We start from the raw sequence: 16,803 nt of genomic DNA, 5'->3' as shown, positions 1-16,803 counted from the left end.
CGATAGGTCTTTTAAATCACAGTTGTTTTTTAAATTAAAAAAGAGATAATTAAGAATAAATGTGGTTTTTAAAATCTCACCTTTAAGGAAAAATCGTTTCGACAAGAAGAATTTAGAAGGAGATTAAAACGACAAAAAAGAATTCGGAGGAAACCTCACCTGTCTTTGCAGTAATAGCTTTCGTGCTTTCGTTGAAAGGAGGGAACGTCTTCAACAGTCAAAGGTAACACTCTTATAGTCCCTCGATTAGGAGTATTTGGGTTTGTAGAATTGTTGTGGTCATTTGAGAGTGGTAAGTCCCAAAAAGGTTGTGATTTAATGGTGTCGGTGATAAGAGTGAGGTGTTTGGGATCGATTGAGTTAGGTTTAGATGGTTGTGGTCGTTGTTAGTAGTGGTTGGAGATTGGACTGGTACGTTATTTTCCGATCAGCGGTCGCGTAGGTAGTGGTCTTGAGCTTTGGAACTCTCGAACGAAGGAAAAAATGAAAGAGTAGAGAGTGGCGTCGAAGGAGAAGAGCGGTTGAGTGTTTTCTGCGTAGGTTAGTGTCCATGTAGGTTAGTTTACATTTACGTTTCATATTAACTTTTTGGGTAAATTAGTATTTAGTCCTCATAGGTTTAGCTTTTATTTATACTTTAATCACCTTTAGGACTACTTTCGAAATCGGGGTTCCTTTTGTCCAAATATTGTTATTTTCCAAATTAGTTTCCCTATTTATTATTTCGGTATATTCTGCTCACACTCCTCCTATTTAGTTATTTTTACTTTTTAATCCTCTGTTTGTTAATGGAAAAATTATAACCTTGGTGCTTGGAATGTTATTACTTTTGTATCAAGACTCAATGCTTGTACAGTTTGTTATTTTAGCATCAGATTTACATTCCCATTTTAATTTGGACACATGTCTTTAAGTTCTTTTAATTTTTTTATCACTTCTACAATAGTATATTGTTTACGCCATTTATGTTTTAACCTTAAATCAATTTTTTTTACATTTTAGTTTATGTTTAAGTTTTTATGCGTATACATGTATAGTTAATTAGGGTTGTTTTCGAATGTATGCTTCATATGTTTGAATGATGATTATATGTATGCATGTACACACAAGTGGTTTATTAATTAGATAAAAAAATTCATATATATTAATTTGTATGATATCATAATGTGCATAACTCGACCTATTACATAATCAGACTAAGGGTAATACCCTTTTAATTTAAAACTGTCTTGAGTGGCCTGTCTGAACTGATTAGAGGGCCGTTATGACCATTTTAAGTTAAAAGCGTATCCCTGAAGTGAAACAAAAAAAATTGATTCGTCACTTAAAATTTGAGAACGAAAGAAAAGGAAATGTTCGTTTATTTAAATTTATCGAGAAAATGTTGTTATAGCTTTTAAGATCTGATCTCGATATTTGTAAATAATCGAACATTCTTTATCTTTCTAAAACGACTTGGTAATTTTAATTTAATTTATTTGAGTGCATTTGAATATTGTAAAATTCATATTTGTTGTTTTATAGGATTAAAAGTCAAATTAAGTTTGAATTTGTAAAGTTCATTGCAAAGACGTTAATTAATCGACTAGGTACCGATTTAGGACATTGTGGGGGTGCTAATCCTTCCCTGCACGTAACCGACTCACGAATTCGGATTTTGGTAACGCAGACCTTAATTTATTATTTTAATTAAAATTAATTTTTATTTAAAATAACAAACATTTTCTGGTGCCCAATCCCACCCTAATCAAAGATTTGTGACGACTCTCTGAACCGTATATTTTCGATCGTAAAGGAAATCTAATTTTTTTTTGAAACGAGAGATTTTTAAATCACATTTGTTTTTAAATTAAAAATCAATTGAAAGAGATAATTCAAAAATTGATGTGGTTTTCAAAATCTCACATTTTCACTTTAAAGAGAAAATTCGTTTCGACAATCAGCTATCATGCAAAACTGATCAAAGATAACGTAACATGATCCCATATATAGACTCACAAGAATCAAACCCAAATTGCATACGAACAAGAAACTAGCATTAGAAGTCTATAGAGCAAAGAAAATAGTAAAAGAAGCATTTAAGTAATCTACTGCGAGAAATTGAAAACATAATAGGAGCACATAAACAAAAATAAAAGATAAATTCTCTGATTTAATGGCTTTAATTCACAATATCACTCTTTCACATGAGGGTTCAGATGGGTTGGTCTGGAGAGGGAATGGGGAAGGAGTATATACTGTCAATTTGAGTGTGAAGTCATGTTGTCCTGCAAATACAGAAGACTCTTTTTGGATGAAGTACGTTTGGAGGGGATTGGTTCCTCCGAAAGTGAAGGTATTTATGTGGCAAGTGGTGCTTCAGAGATTGCCAGTTAAACTAGAGATACAGAGGAGAGGAGTTTCAACTATTGTTGACGTTATTTTCCCTTTATGTAACAAGGCGGATGAATCCTCAACACATTTATTTTTTACTTGTGTTGTGACGTGGTCTTTATGGAATAAATTTTTGAGTTTCTGGGGAGTTTGTTCAGCTTTTCAAGCCAATGCTCAAAATTTTTTGTTTGCTTGGGAGGAATTGGTACCTAATTCTAAAATTTGGTCTTTCATTCCGGGTGTGGTTCTATAGTCAATTTGGAAGTGGAGGAATGCCATTGTGTTCGATGAGAGGAGGTTAGATCAGATTGATCTATTTTTTATGGCAAGAAGTAGGTTGGAGGCTTGGTTCTTAAATAACTTCAAGGATGCATCTATTCCTAAGGACTTTCTTATTAGCGATCCATCACTTGGGGATAGTTGCTCTTATTCAAGCTCTCCTATTATCAAATTGTGTCCTAGTCACATCCTCCAAAGGTATTTATAAAGTTGAATGTGAATGCGGCAATGACTGCAGACTAGAGGAAAAGTGGTGTTGGAGGCATTCTTAGAGTTGAGGATGGCTCGATGGTGGGTTCTTTCAAAGAGACTGCTGGTCCAGGTCCTCCTATCTTGATAGAGCTTATGGCAATTAAGAAGGGCTTATCCTATTTTGCTTCGATTCAACAACATTTTAAGGAACGTTTAATCGTTGAATCTGACAGTAAATTAGTAGTGGATTGGGTTAAGAATAGAGAACGATGTCTCTTTGTCTACATTGATTTAGTGATTGATATTGGTGATAAGTTTAGAGGTTTGAATGGTATCATTAGATGGGTTGCTAGGTCAGCCAATGTTGAGGCTGACACTTTAGCAAATGATGGTATTGGATAGATACACTGTTCTGGTTGTATTAGGTTATCTTTTATGCTTTGGGTTGGTTTGTTGTAAAGGGAGTTTGTATGGTTGTTTTTAAGTCTTATGTAACTTGAGGTTATTAATGAAGTTTTAGGTACTCTTTTTCTCCTTCCGTTGATTAAGGAGCACTTTATGATCCATTAATCAAGAGGGTTTTAACGAGGCCTACCATTCCTATAAAAAAAGAAATAAAAGATAAATAGAAGTTTTTTTGGGGGGTGGGAATTGAACCAGGCAAAATGACATTACCATTTTTGCATCCCCAACAAATAAAAGTACAGATAACTATAACGTTCAACTAGATGAATCCAAGAAATCAAGAAAAATAATTAAAGGTTCAAGTTTTTTTGTATTGAGGGGTTTTGAGAGAATGGAAGGTTTACGACACATTGCAAATGATTTAGAAGTTAGTATTCCAGCATAATCATGAGTTATGGTCACATGTACCTCTATTCTGGTCATTGAGTCTTTTCTTCGATTTTTTTTTATAGAATATTAGGCCTCGTTAAAAACCCTCGACTTGCCCTCCATATTACAATAGTAACATGAAAGACAAAGGAAGAGGGAAAAGAGTGCCTACTACTTTTATTAATCAATATAATAATACACTGCCATCCCTTACATCATACTTTAAAAGCCTTAACCCTAATTACATAAGACTTAAACACCTCTTCCTGCTAAAACCTTAACACTGATTACATAAGACTGAAAACAAAATCCCTGCAGAAATATAAGGGAGTCTAGCACCCTAACACACTAAAAACAAAGCCTAATGATCATCATATACCATCCTTAGCTAGTCTATCCGCTTCCCAGTTAGTAGCTCTCAAGATTTGCCTTAACGTAATATCCTTCCCTTCCATTATAGAAACAATCTCCTTCACCAAGGATATAAACATAGGGGAGCTTAGTTCCAGATTCTTGATCCACTTTAAAGCATTACCTGAATCTGATTCTAAAATAATCCTCTTATTAAGACCAACACCTGAATCTGACAACATGTACAACCCCCTCTTTATCGCCAATAATTTTGCCATAATCGGAGGTCCCCCAACCTTATCAGAGAACCAATGAATCAACACACCTCTGTTGTCCCTTATGAGTCCACCTATACCACCTTTATTCCAACCACTCACCATCGCCCCATCAACATTAATCTTTATGAACCCGTCTGGAGGAGGAACCCAACAAGTAAGTTAGGATCCACTATTTTCTGTCTACCAACCGAATCAACAAGAGTTGTTAAGGGGTTAGCTCTTTGGTAAAAGGACCCCATCCTGAGAGCTACTCAACAATATGTCCGAGCCATATTGCACCACAATTTTCTGAAACAATGGCTTTACCAACAAACCATTGGCAAGAAACACATGCACAGATTCTGGCTTGGGAACACCTTGCAATTTTGCAGTAAATATTGTAGGGCACCTTTGTGAGGTTTAGATATACCATCTTCCGAAGATATTGAAAGCTTCGTGGGCTTAGCATTGCACAATGTCTCAACATCCTGAGCATACAAAAAATAATAAACACCAGTTTCCGAAATCGCAAAAACGTAGATCTCCTCGTTATCACATATGCTATCTATGAAGACAGCAGGGTGATCCATTGCTAAAACACAACTAGCGAACTGCTTTTTGCCATCTTCTGCTTTCCATACAGCTATATATCTTTCAGCAACAGCAGATGATAGGATAAATTTTCCATTTTCAGTAAATATCATGCACCGAATAGATCTCTATGAATTTAAAAACAACTGATTAACAAATGGAAAAAGGAAATAAGATTACAAGATTGACTATACATATCCACTTAACTGGATGACCACAAAAGGCACATAAACTTGAAAACACTTACAGGATGTCCCATGAATTTATGTATCTTTTTGTGATTAGAACAATCAAAAGTCTTCAACTGTGCAGCTGCAGTGACTAACCTCTTGCCATCTAAAAGAAGGGTTGGAATCCAAGTTATAGCATTAGCAAAATGAAACAAAAATCAAAACCAGGAAAAAATGATTTCAAACTAACACAAGCAAAGGAAGCTCCCATAAGCTATCTAATGTGTTATATGACACTTGATGTTTAGGAATATGCAAACAAGTTGGTTTTATGTGGCAGACTCCCATTATCATTCATTGGCCACTAGCATAGTAACATATGTCTGGTGTACCAAAGAATAAATAATTGCCTGGTAAAATAAATACCACCATCTAAGACAAAGTCCATATCAAGATGATTAATTCAGCATGAAGTACGTTTTGATAGAGTAGAAATCAAAGGCAGAGCACCAAGATGGCTGCTAACACCTACCTGATGAGACAGTCATACAGGATATGGACTTTGTTGAGGCTTTGAACTTCCCCAAAAGGTTTCCGGTCAATGAATCAATTTTGCAAACCATCCCATCACCCCAGCACTATAGAAACAAGAGCCATTCGTAGCAAATGCAATAGCACTGACACCCCTGTGAGATATTATGAGAGAAAATTAGCAGAGAAAACAATACTACGCATTAATAGATCTAAATGGCTAATGCATTCATCCAAAATAATCATAAGCTCATTACAGTACATTAGAATCTTGTTTAGTTCTTCCAGTATGCAAAATGCCTATTAAAAAGGACTGAGCTATTAAATTCCACAATTTCCTGGGATTCAAGGGAGTTGAAAATTTCAGATGTTTTCATTTTTGCATACGGTAGTAATTGAATTTCATATATTGTTCACAGTGACTTCACTTTATCGTGAATTTCCACTTCCACTTCAGATAATTGCTATATCATATTAGATGCATTGGGGTTCAAAGGTAAATTAGGGGACCAAAAATGACTTCAACAACATGTGCAACACCCAGGATGACGGTCACTAACTTTCCACTTCAACTGACCAGCAGACACATAAAGTGCTAAGACATCGCCACTTCCTGTTCCCAATACGAGCAGAGAACTTCCAAGTTTCCTTTTCTTCTGCAAAAATCAAGTGTTTTGGTTCAAAAGTTAGTTATCATAGAAGAAAAGGCATGTCATTAAAATTCTGCAAAATTGTTTTATAAACATAAAATGACGAACCTTTTTGTCAAAAGACAACCACTTAATACATTTGTAATCAATTGAAAGATGCCCTCTTTCTGCCTTAGCATATACGTTTGTTGCTTCGCTTGATACAATGTCTGCAAATTCGGTTTGAATTTGACCCTTCAAAGTGTCCCAAATCTAAAAAGACAAAAATATCTGATGCATAATTGTTCACGTTGAACCATAAAATGCAATCTCTAGTCCTCAAAATCATCATCAGTCAATTTCTCTTGAAATGATTTTAGCTACCTTAATACGACCATCTCCAGCACTAATAGAAAAGTAGTCCAATGAAGGACTAAATGCTGTCAAGATATCCCTGATGTTCGAGGAACCCATATCCTGACCTATCGAAAAAACACAAATTTCTCAATTCAAAGTTCAAAATAAAGAAAACCCAAAATCGCAAAGTTTTAGCTGAAGACAAAACCAAAGAGAAACATAAGGAATACCCAAATAAGAATTCAACTGAAAAATCCAATTCATGGATTAAAATTCAGTACATCCCCCCAATGGTTGTTCTTAAAGCTAAACTATCAATAATAAGCTTCAAAAAGGGTACAAAAAAGAACGAAGATAAACTCCCAATGGTATTTAAATGAGGCTCCAAGTTCTTTCAACAAAGAGCTTTATTTGTTATTCTATTAAGCTTAAAAGTGGGTTTCAAATACCCGTGGCCATTAAAGACCTCAATAGCGTGTAAAAAGAATTCACATCAATTGCAGAAGCAGTTGGCGGCGGTAAATAACAGTGCAAAGCGAAACAACAGATAACATAAACCATAACCCAAAATCTCATGACTCAAGTAGAAAGAATGTCCGAGCAAAGTCATAAACTTACCTTATTTAATTTCCTGGCTTGAAGGGGTCGAGAGACGGCTACGGTCAGGAACTGGAGGAGGAGGAGAGGCTTGCTTGGCGGCGGGGATGTTCGAAGAGATGTTTAATTTAAATAGCTTAATTTATACCCAAAATTTATTTGTATGTAACTTTAGGGTAAACTACATATTTGGTCACCCTTCTATTTTCGTATTTCTTTTTTGATCATCATCAACAACAACAATAAAACCCTATTCCCATATGCAATGGGATAAGGGGAGGTAGGGTAGTAGGCTGCCCCCAACGCCAGGTTGAGAGCAGCTTCAGTGGAAGACATCCAGCAGTCAGAAAATTAAAAAAATAAATATAAAATACAATGCATGTATAAATAAATAAATATATAGTTGAACAGTCTTTATATGCAGTCTACATATGCGCGTCTATAATGGGAAGTAATCCCTGCGTAAAAATCTCTGCATATAGACAGAAACGTAAGTCCAGGCTAAATTTAAAAAGAGGAAACATGAAGAGAATGATACACAATAGTCAACGATAGCAAATTACGAGAAGGAATAAAGTCAAATGGGTTACAACCTAAACTAAGGTTACACTACTCCGTTACCCTAGTTCTAAGCCTTCATAAATTCCAATGACAGAAACGTATAAAAAGTAAAAGTCATGTAAATTACTACAAAGACATTAAAAAGAAGACAAAAATGCTACATCCTATTTCTGTGACCCACACTACTCGGCTACCCGGGTCTTAAGTCTCCATACTTTCTTGTCAGAGGTCATGTCCTCGGTAAGGGCTAAATTCTTCAAATCAGATCTCAAGCAGTCTACCCACTTCCTCCTTGGTCGACCTCTCCTTCTAGCACCGTTGACTGTAATCGACTTTATCCTCCTGACCACATCTGACGGTTGTCGCCTAAGAACATGCCCAAACCATCGTAGTCTTCCCTCTCTCAACTTTTCGGATACAGGTACCACCCCCAAGGACATCCTAATTGCAGAGTTTGGTGTCATGTCCCACAGAGTCCTACCACATGTCCATCGAAGTATTCTCAATTCTGCGGCCTCCATCCTCCTTACGTAATATTTCTTGATTGCCCAACATTCTGATCCATACAATAGTGCTGGTCTAATTGTCATTCTATAAAATTTTCCCTTTAGTTTTAGAGGCACCTTATTATCACACAAAACTCCAGTAGCAGCCCTCCACTTTAGTCATCCCGCCTTTATACGGTGTGTAACGTCATCATCTACACCCCCATCTTTATGTATCATAGACCCTATGTACTTGAAACAATCCTTTGAGGGAAGAACGTGTCCTTCGATGCATACTTCTACATCTTCATCATTTTGATTCCCATTGAAATTTGAACATAAATACTCTGTCTTTTTAATATTGATCCTTAGACCTTTTTCTTCCAAAGCAGTCTTCCAGATAGCCACTCTACTCTTCAGCTCATTTTTTGTTTCAGCAACTAGGACAATGTCGTCAGGAAAAGCATACACCATGGAATACCGTCTGGTGTCGCACAATAGATGTCGTCCATAATCAAGGCGAAGATGTAAGGGCTAAGAGCCGACCCCTAGTAGAGTCCAATTTCCACCGGGAATGCCTCGGTGTAGCTAACTGTAGTCCTGACGTAAGTAGTAGATCTACAGTACATATCACGAATCGCCCGTATATAAGCAGTTGGGATCTGTCTCATTTCCAAGGTCTTCCAAATCGTATCAAGGGGTACGCTATCATACGCATTCTCAAGGTCAATGAACGCCATGTGAAGATCTCTATTTTTTCCCTATATTTCTCCATAAGCCGTCGAAGTAGATGAATCGCCTTCATGGTAGACTTGCCTGGCATAAAGCCAAATTGGATTTCTGAAAACCTAGTAACCTATCTCAACCTAGCCTCTATCACCCTTTCCCATAGCTTCATGGTATGACTGAGTAGTTTAATACCTCTGTAGTTACCACAACGTTGGGGATCTCCTTTGTTCTTATAGATTGGTATCACCGTAGACTCTATCCACTCCTCTGGCATCTTGGCAGTCTCTAAGATAATATTAAACATATTGGTTAACCACTTAACTCCCTCTTCTCCTAGGGTTAACCACACAGTGATAGGAATTTGATCTCGACCGACAACTTTGTCTCTCCCCATCTTTCTAAGGGCCATTTTGACTTACTCAATCCCAATCCTACTTGTAGGACAGTCATTGGTCGTAGTATGATGGTCGGCTGACCCATCAACAATACTATCTCTACAGGGAAAGGCACCGTTATTAAATAAGCCAAAGAAGTAACTACCCCAAACCCTCTTAATATCATGATCTTTCACTAAAAGAACACCATTGTTGTCCTTTATAAACCTAATGCTACCTAGATCCTTTTTCATATTCTCCTTGGATTTTGCAAGCCTGAAGATGTCGTTTTATCCTTCCTTTGTGTCTAATCTCTTGTACATTTCCTCGTATGCCTTATCATTTTCTTTAGCCACTATTTTCTTGGTTTCTTGCTTTGCCTCCTTGTATCTTTGTTTAGCTCTCGATCTTTTTTCGTCTTCATTGGATTGTAGAAACTCTTTGAAGCAAGTTTGCTTTGTCTTCACCTTAGTTTGGACTTCGTCGTTCCACCACCACGATTCTTTATGTTCCTTGACCTTCCCTGTCGACAACCCAAGGGTGTTTTTGCCCACCTCTCTGATGGAATTTGCCATATTTTTCCATAACATGTATGCATTATTTGAGTTTATAGTTCCAAAACCTGTATGAGACAAAAAACTTACTCCTAAAGTCATCAGATGTCGCTCCATGTAAGTTCTTCTAAAGGATCCTAGGATTACCTAGTTTAGCCCTCCTATGAGTGCTCCGCCCGTGGCGAACGCGGAACACTTAAACCAATAATCTATGTTGTGATGCACATGCCTCTTCTGAGAACACCTTACAGTCAATGCAAGCCCATCGATCCCGATTTCAAACCAAAATGTAGTCGATTTGGGTACAATGTCCCTCGCTATGGAACGTAATCAAGTTCACATCTCTCTTGTTAAAGAATGAGTTAGTGACCACCATATCGTGTGCAGTAGCAAATTCAAGCAACGAACGACCCCTCCTCGTTCCTACTACCAAAACCGAAACCTCCATGAACACTGTCATACCTGTCGATTTCACTACCTATATGGCCATTAAAGACTCCCCCTATGAAAACTCTTTGGTCCTCCGGAATGCTCCTAAGTACATCATCTAACGAATCCCAGAAGCAACATTTTTCCCCCTCTCCTAGGCTAACGTGTGGGGCGTACACTGAAAGGACATTTACCACTTCTGCTTCTATAATAACCTTAATCATCATGATCCTATCACGGTATCTACAAACTTCAACTACAATTTCCTTGAGCCTAGAGGATACCAAGATACCCACCCCATTTCTGGTGTTATCTACGCCTGAATACCACAACTTGTACCCGTTACACTCTCTGGCGCGAGCCCCTTTCCACCTAGTCTCTTGAATACATGCAAAATCTATTTTCCTATTACTTAGTACATCGGTCAGCACCAGCAGCCTAGCATTTAATGTGCCTACATTCAACGTACAAACTCTAAGTCTAGTCTCCTTGACACCACTCTGTCGAGCCCGCCCCCTATACGCCCTATGGGGTCTAAAAGAAGGACATGACCTCAGGTAATCATCTATATCCGAAGCTATGAAGATCTATGAAAAAGGAATCCAAAGAAGACAGAAGATGCACCAAAAAACGCTAGAGAATTGAGGGGTACTAAGAAGCCTAGTTGGTTACTTAATAGGATTTTAATTTATATAATACTATTGTTATTATTATTATTAAAATCATAGTGTTAAAAGGGGGAAAATATAATAATAGTGATCTTTATCTTCCCAAATAAAAAAATGATACTACTAATTAGAGACTTAAGCATTACACAATAACTAGTCTTAGGTTTATAAAGTACAATAAAATAATTAATTGAACACGCTATGAACAAAACACAATAAAATAACAAAACAATCTAAAAATAACAAAGGAAAAACACGAGAAAAATCCTAGATCTAAACCAGATCTACAGATAATAATAATAAAAAAAACAAAGAGAGCAAATAGCAAAGAGTGCAGAGAAGAACATATTGAGATTGAGATCGATGAAGCGATAGAGAACTGGAGATCTGATAGATCTCTAAGGCAATTAGACGCACAAAACTCTTCCACTAACAAAACGAAGGTGTAGAGACTCAAAGTGGACGACAAGGGTCTTTGACCAGAAAATATTTTGATCTTACTAACTTATCATGCAATGAGAAAAAAGAGAAAATCAACAAGCAAGCGAAATCTAGGCAGAAATAAAAAAAAAAGATCTAGAATGATCTTATACAAATCTGAAGAATAGTAAAATTAAGCTCTATATACAGAAAAAGAAAGCAGATCAAAGCTTTAAAACCTGACAAAAGACTAATGAAGGCAAGATTACGTGTGGAGAGTGAGATCTAAGTTTCCTGGTCGAAAACAACAAAAGGGAAACGAACACGTTGTTCTTCAAGTGCAAATGCAGCCTGTTTTGCAACAAAAAAGTAAGAAAGGTATAGTTAATCAGAAATAACAAAATAATAATAACGCTTAGCCTGTTTTAAAGACTCTTAATCATTTAACAATGAACATTCAAATATCTTGCAGTCACTGATGTTTGAATCCAGAATCTCTAGAGATAACAATCACTCATTTAACCACTCATGTCATTTGATTCATGTTTAACTATTCACCATGGTTATCAAAATCGGACCGGCCGGTTCAACCGTGAACCAGTTGCTTGTCCGGTCTGATTAACTTCAAAAACTAGTTTTGCAACGAACCGGCTGAAAACCGGCAAAACCTGTGTAAACCGCCGGTTCTATTTTTTTCTTTTTTAAAAAAATTAAACCAAACGTCGTCATTTGTTAAACGAGCCGAGTCGAACTCGAATATTGTTGAGCTCGACTCGAACTCGAAAACTTTAAAAGTAAGCTCAACTCGACTCAAAAAGTCGTGAGCTAAAAATTTTCAAGCTCAAATCGAACTCAAAATATAATATTGAAACTCGAACTCGAAAAGGCTCAAACTCAAAAAAGATTTAGAAGCTCGATTGAAGCCTGAAACTCGAGCTCGATTAAAGCGAAAGAATAGTTCGCTCTATGCTCACCAAAAGGCTCCATGATTTTGAATGCCAAATTACCTCTATTATTTATAGAAGTCAGTTAGGATGCTATTCTATGTTTCTTAGTCATGTGAGATTGTTTTGTTCTCCTATTTTTACTCTTTAGACTTTTGGGATGCTCTTCAATGTTTCTTAGCCATGTGAGATTGTTTTGTTCTCCTATTTTTGCTCTTCTATGCCATTTAGACGTTTTTCTGTAGTGTTGTATTTATTAATATTTCTTTGAATATTATGTAAAATTTTTAAAATTATTATTTTATATAATTCAGTTCAACCCGGTTGAACCACGATTAAACCAGTGAACCAGTACCTTCACCGGTTTAACGTCCGGTCCAATTTTAAAAACACTGCTATTCACTTAACGAAAATGATGATGTTACAAAGTATAATAATAATTTTATTCCTTTAAATTTATACATTGTATCAATTCAATTTTAATTTAAAATAATTTAATAAAATTCTCAATATTTTAAAATTTATGTATTTACTCTCTTCATAGAATATATTATTTAATCATAAATAATAAAATATTTAATTAAGTATTGTTAATAATAACAATAAGATAAAATACACATTTAAGATTTTGTTTATCATTTAAATGAGATAAAATAACAGATAAAGAATTCTCAAATTTAAATATTGATAATAAGTATATTTGTTCGAGTTTCTTGGTTAGATTTAAACTTTCATTGTATGGTCCTTATATAATCTTAAGTTACTAGTTTTGTTTCAATGATTATAGAAAATTTTCCTAATTATATGCTTAATTTACGACTGTGATTGTAAATATGAGATATTTTCTACTTTGAATAAAATTAGTTGCTTCTATAAAAAAATACTATAGTAAGTCAAATCCGGTTATTTTTTTGTATGTATCTATTCTCATTTCATGTCAATGGAAAAAGAGAAATAACTAAGCTCGTAATGAAATTATTTGACTCCACCGATTTTTTTCAACACTAGCTTTCTTCCTTCTCTTTCAACCAAACACACTGATTGTTTTTGGCTTCCACCGGGTATGTATGAACAAGCTATCCCCTCTCCCCCGTATATAATATTATCACCCCTCACCCATCCCATCAAACCAACAATACACCAATAATACACTGTACCACTTAGCTACCATTCATTCACAGGTGCATGCTTTCATTCACGGGCAGCACCATTTATTGTTTCAGAGATGCCTATTGAAGACGTATGGAAATCTTGTAGTCTTCACCTTGAAGACGTGTAGAAATCCTAGGGTCTTCAAATTTCTCATGCAGGTTGAAGATGTGTAGAAAACATGGAGAGTTAGGCTTGAAGACGTGTAGAAAGCTTGAAGTTTTCTCCAAGTCACATGTATTGCTATGTGTCTTTAAAAATTACTGTAGAATATGAACAATGGGTTGGATTATTTGAGGAAATAATTATTCCAAAAGCATTATTCCAGCACTTTTACTGATTAAAGCTTTATATTGTATTTTTTAATATATTATTTTTTTCAAATTTATGAAAAAACAAATAAACTCTTACTGTACGCTTGCCAGACATAACATATATGCATCCAGTAGACGCCTGATTCCGAATAACCTTGATCTCTTCAATCTTCAAATGTATTCGATTAGTTCGTGTATGATTTGCTATAAAGTTTATAAAATTATTGAATAAAACAAACGAATCGACAACCTCTCCATGTTTGTCGAAAATAAGCCAAAGCCCATGGTGGTGATTGGTGAAGCTCTGGAAGGTTGAAGACAATCAACCATAAACAATTTCCAATTGCATACTGTCTCGCCTGATTCGCCATTAAAGACCTTCAAGCAAAAGGTTTGTATCTTACTGCCCTCTTTACGAGATTGGTTCATCCATATCAAATGGAACGTTAAACCAATCTTCTTCCACGCCATAGATTTCCACGACCCAAAATTCATATAATGAATGTCAATAAAACCTTATACAAATATTTCCCCAAGCCTAACACGATACACAATATACCGACTACTAACACCCAAGACGACACACTAAAACACACCTAATAAAACTCGGTCAAGACACATAGAGTTCCCCAAGCACTAACACGATACACAATATACCAAATCCCATCATAATTGATAAACTCCATACAGATACGAACCACCTCGAAACAAGAAAACACTATAAATTGGGAGGACACTCACGCCCAAAACAAGAAAACAGACAGCATACAAAGGAGACATCCATTTCAAACAAATCGACTCATTGTCATACAAATCAAATCAAAGAACCAAATCAAAGCAATCAACACTCAAATCAGACATCCATTTTATCTCTGCAGCCCATAGGATCACAATAAATCATATCCAACAAATATAATAAGATACTTACACTACAACACATGGATTGAACTTGTTCTTCCAGTTTCTACGATAACACATATAGGATGACAAAGACAATTCCAATCAACAATCGTTAGAAGATTGTGGGCAGCAAGACTACCCAAGGCTGAAAACCAACATATGTTTCATCGAACTTGGTTTAAGCTCCTCCTCCTTGACCTTCATGAAAGTACAAATTGACCCTAGAAACATCACAAAGAGTATATTCTGAATCTAAAACCTCATACTCAAGCAGAATATCAATACAAGTTCCACCATAGAGACACCAAGGCCAACATTGGATAAAAACCAACATTAAGAATGACGATTAAAAGCTTCGAATACACACATCAACCACTTAACTATAGACCTTCCAACCTTCAAATATGTATGATTAATTAATAATTAATTTACGATGAAATTTATAAAATTATCGAACAGAACAAACAAAACATAAAAACATATAATAGAATTATATATTTATATGAACACAAATGTTCTAACATCTAAAGAGAAACTAGGCTCTCCACGTATGAAAAACCATAAATAAGCTTCTCCTCGGCATAATTCACCCTTCTATGAGTCTTATCTCGATGATTATATATGAACAAACACCCATTGCTTATGATCAAAGCTTCTTCACTCCTCGGAAAATCGAGCACGAAGGGTATGCTCCGATAAATGAATTTCAAAACAGTCCTTTTCCACGAATTTTCCTTGCCATGGATTTCCATGACCAAAAATTCATAAGATGTTTCATGATTATACCCAATACAAAGATTTCCTCCCAATGAAAGCAAATGAAGCCATACATAATCATCTTGGGGAATTGGTGTCGTGATCCTCGAGAATTCTTGCTTCGATAGGTCAAAAGCAGTGATGCTCACAACCGATTCCGACCCGTACAAAGTAATCCAATGGATAACTCCATTAACGTGTACACCACCACCTATGATTTCTGAATCATGAGGGAAATCCCCAATGGGACTCCATGCACAGTATTTTAAAGAGTAAACTTCTACCATGGTACGGTCAATTATCACTACGACCTTATGATCATCGTGCAAGGCATCGTATCCAAACCCACCTAATAATGGCTGTGGTTTGGGCTTATTTTTGGGACCATGACTGCACAGAATTATATTGGTTTGTCTGGTTGATGGATTAACCAACGCTATGTTCCGTGGATAAACATAAACACACAACAAGCCATTGCATGAATCCCATACATGCATAGTCCAACCATTATCTATGATTTTCAGGCCGAACGATGAATCCACCTCCACCAGCTTCACTTCGTTTCCACTAAACAAACGCCCGTAATCCAACTCGAAACGACGAGGACGCAAGACGCATATGCCTGTCTCTGACTCAATAGATTGGCTTATATCCATCACACATCTTCCTCTCTTGGACTCAATAGATTGGTTTAGTTGCATCTTCACAAACCGAGTATCGGAGATTAGGTTGCACCATACCTTCGACGTGCACTTGAACCGGCAGAGAGATTTAACCGGCAGTCTTGAAAGAATCCCCACAACCACATCTTCAGGGACTTGTTTCATAGTCTTTGATTGACATCCAGGTGCTGCTGCTCCGGCTTGTTTTCCTTTTGGGTTCATATCGGCGGCCGTCTCCCAGATTCACACATTAAACCCTAAAACTTCTACAAGCCTGTACTTATAGAATATTAAACATTTAGGGTAAACTATACCAGTAACCAGCGAACTATATCTCTTTTTCATTTTAACCACCATTTTTGATTTTTTATCAATCAGGCATCCAACTATTTAAACGCATTAAATCATGCCATCGAACGTTTTAATCTTAATCATTGATGTAAATGATTTAGATCACTGGATGAGAGGAGACTCAATTATTAATGGATAGGGGTGAGCAAAACTTGACTCGATACGAAAAATTGATTTTTTTCTACTCGACTCGATTCGAAAAAACCCGACTTGACTAAAAAAATTCAAGTTCAAATCGAGTTGTAAAATACAACTCGAATAACTCAAAAATTTTAGTAATTAGTGGATGAATTTTTAAGTTTGAGTCGAGTCCCTCAATTCTGTATAATATATGTATATCACAAAT

At 36.1% G+C, this 16,803-nt stretch overlaps 3 protein-coding genes across 3 annotated transcripts; all 3 read right to left on the bottom strand.

Annotated features, from left to right (window-relative positions):
• Nucleotides 1–4,049: 4,049 nt before the first annotated feature.
• On the bottom strand, nt 4,050–5,670 carry LOC120198861. Its single transcript, XM_039200107.1, has 4 exons — nt 5,580–5,670; nt 5,125–5,213; nt 4,717–5,005; nt 4,050–4,441 (listed from the first exon to the last, which is right to left on the bottom strand). Exons 1-4 carry the CDS (start codon nt 5,668–5,670, stop codon nt 4,050–4,052), a joined length of 861 nt encoding a protein of 286 aa, XP_039056038.1.
• LOC120198864 lies at nt 5,135–7,261 on the bottom strand. The gene is made up of 6 exons (XM_039200110.1): nt 7,183–7,261; nt 6,592–6,689; nt 6,337–6,480; nt 6,139–6,234; nt 5,580–5,733; nt 5,135–5,213 (listed from the first exon to the last, which is right to left on the bottom strand). The coding sequence occupies exons 2-5, from the start codon at nt 6,679–6,681 to the stop codon at nt 5,686–5,688; spliced, it is 378 nt and encodes a 125-aa protein (XP_039056041.1). The 5' UTR covers nt 6,682–6,689; nt 7,183–7,261; the 3' UTR covers nt 5,135–5,213; nt 5,580–5,685.
• Nucleotides 7,262–15,212: 7,951 nt separating this feature from the next.
• LOC120198856 (F-box/kelch-repeat protein At3g06240-like) lies at nt 15,213–16,328 on the bottom strand. The gene has a single exon (XM_039200104.1). The coding sequence runs from the start codon at nt 16,326–16,328 to the stop codon at nt 15,213–15,215; it is 1,116 nt and encodes a 371-aa protein (XP_039056035.1).
• Nucleotides 16,329–16,803: the final 475 nt, after the last annotated feature.

The sequence above is a fragment of the Hibiscus syriacus genome, unplaced genomic scaffold (genome assembly GCF_006381635.1).
Source record: "Hibiscus syriacus cultivar Baekdansim isolate YM2019G1 unplaced genomic scaffold, ASM638163v2 tig00004919_pilon, whole genome shotgun sequence".
In the NCBI taxonomy this organism is placed as follows: Eukaryota; Viridiplantae; Streptophyta; class Magnoliopsida; order Malvales; family Malvaceae; genus Hibiscus; species Hibiscus syriacus.
The sequence above is the reverse complement of the archived record's forward strand: the minus strand, read 5'-3'. Positions and strand labels throughout refer to the sequence as shown.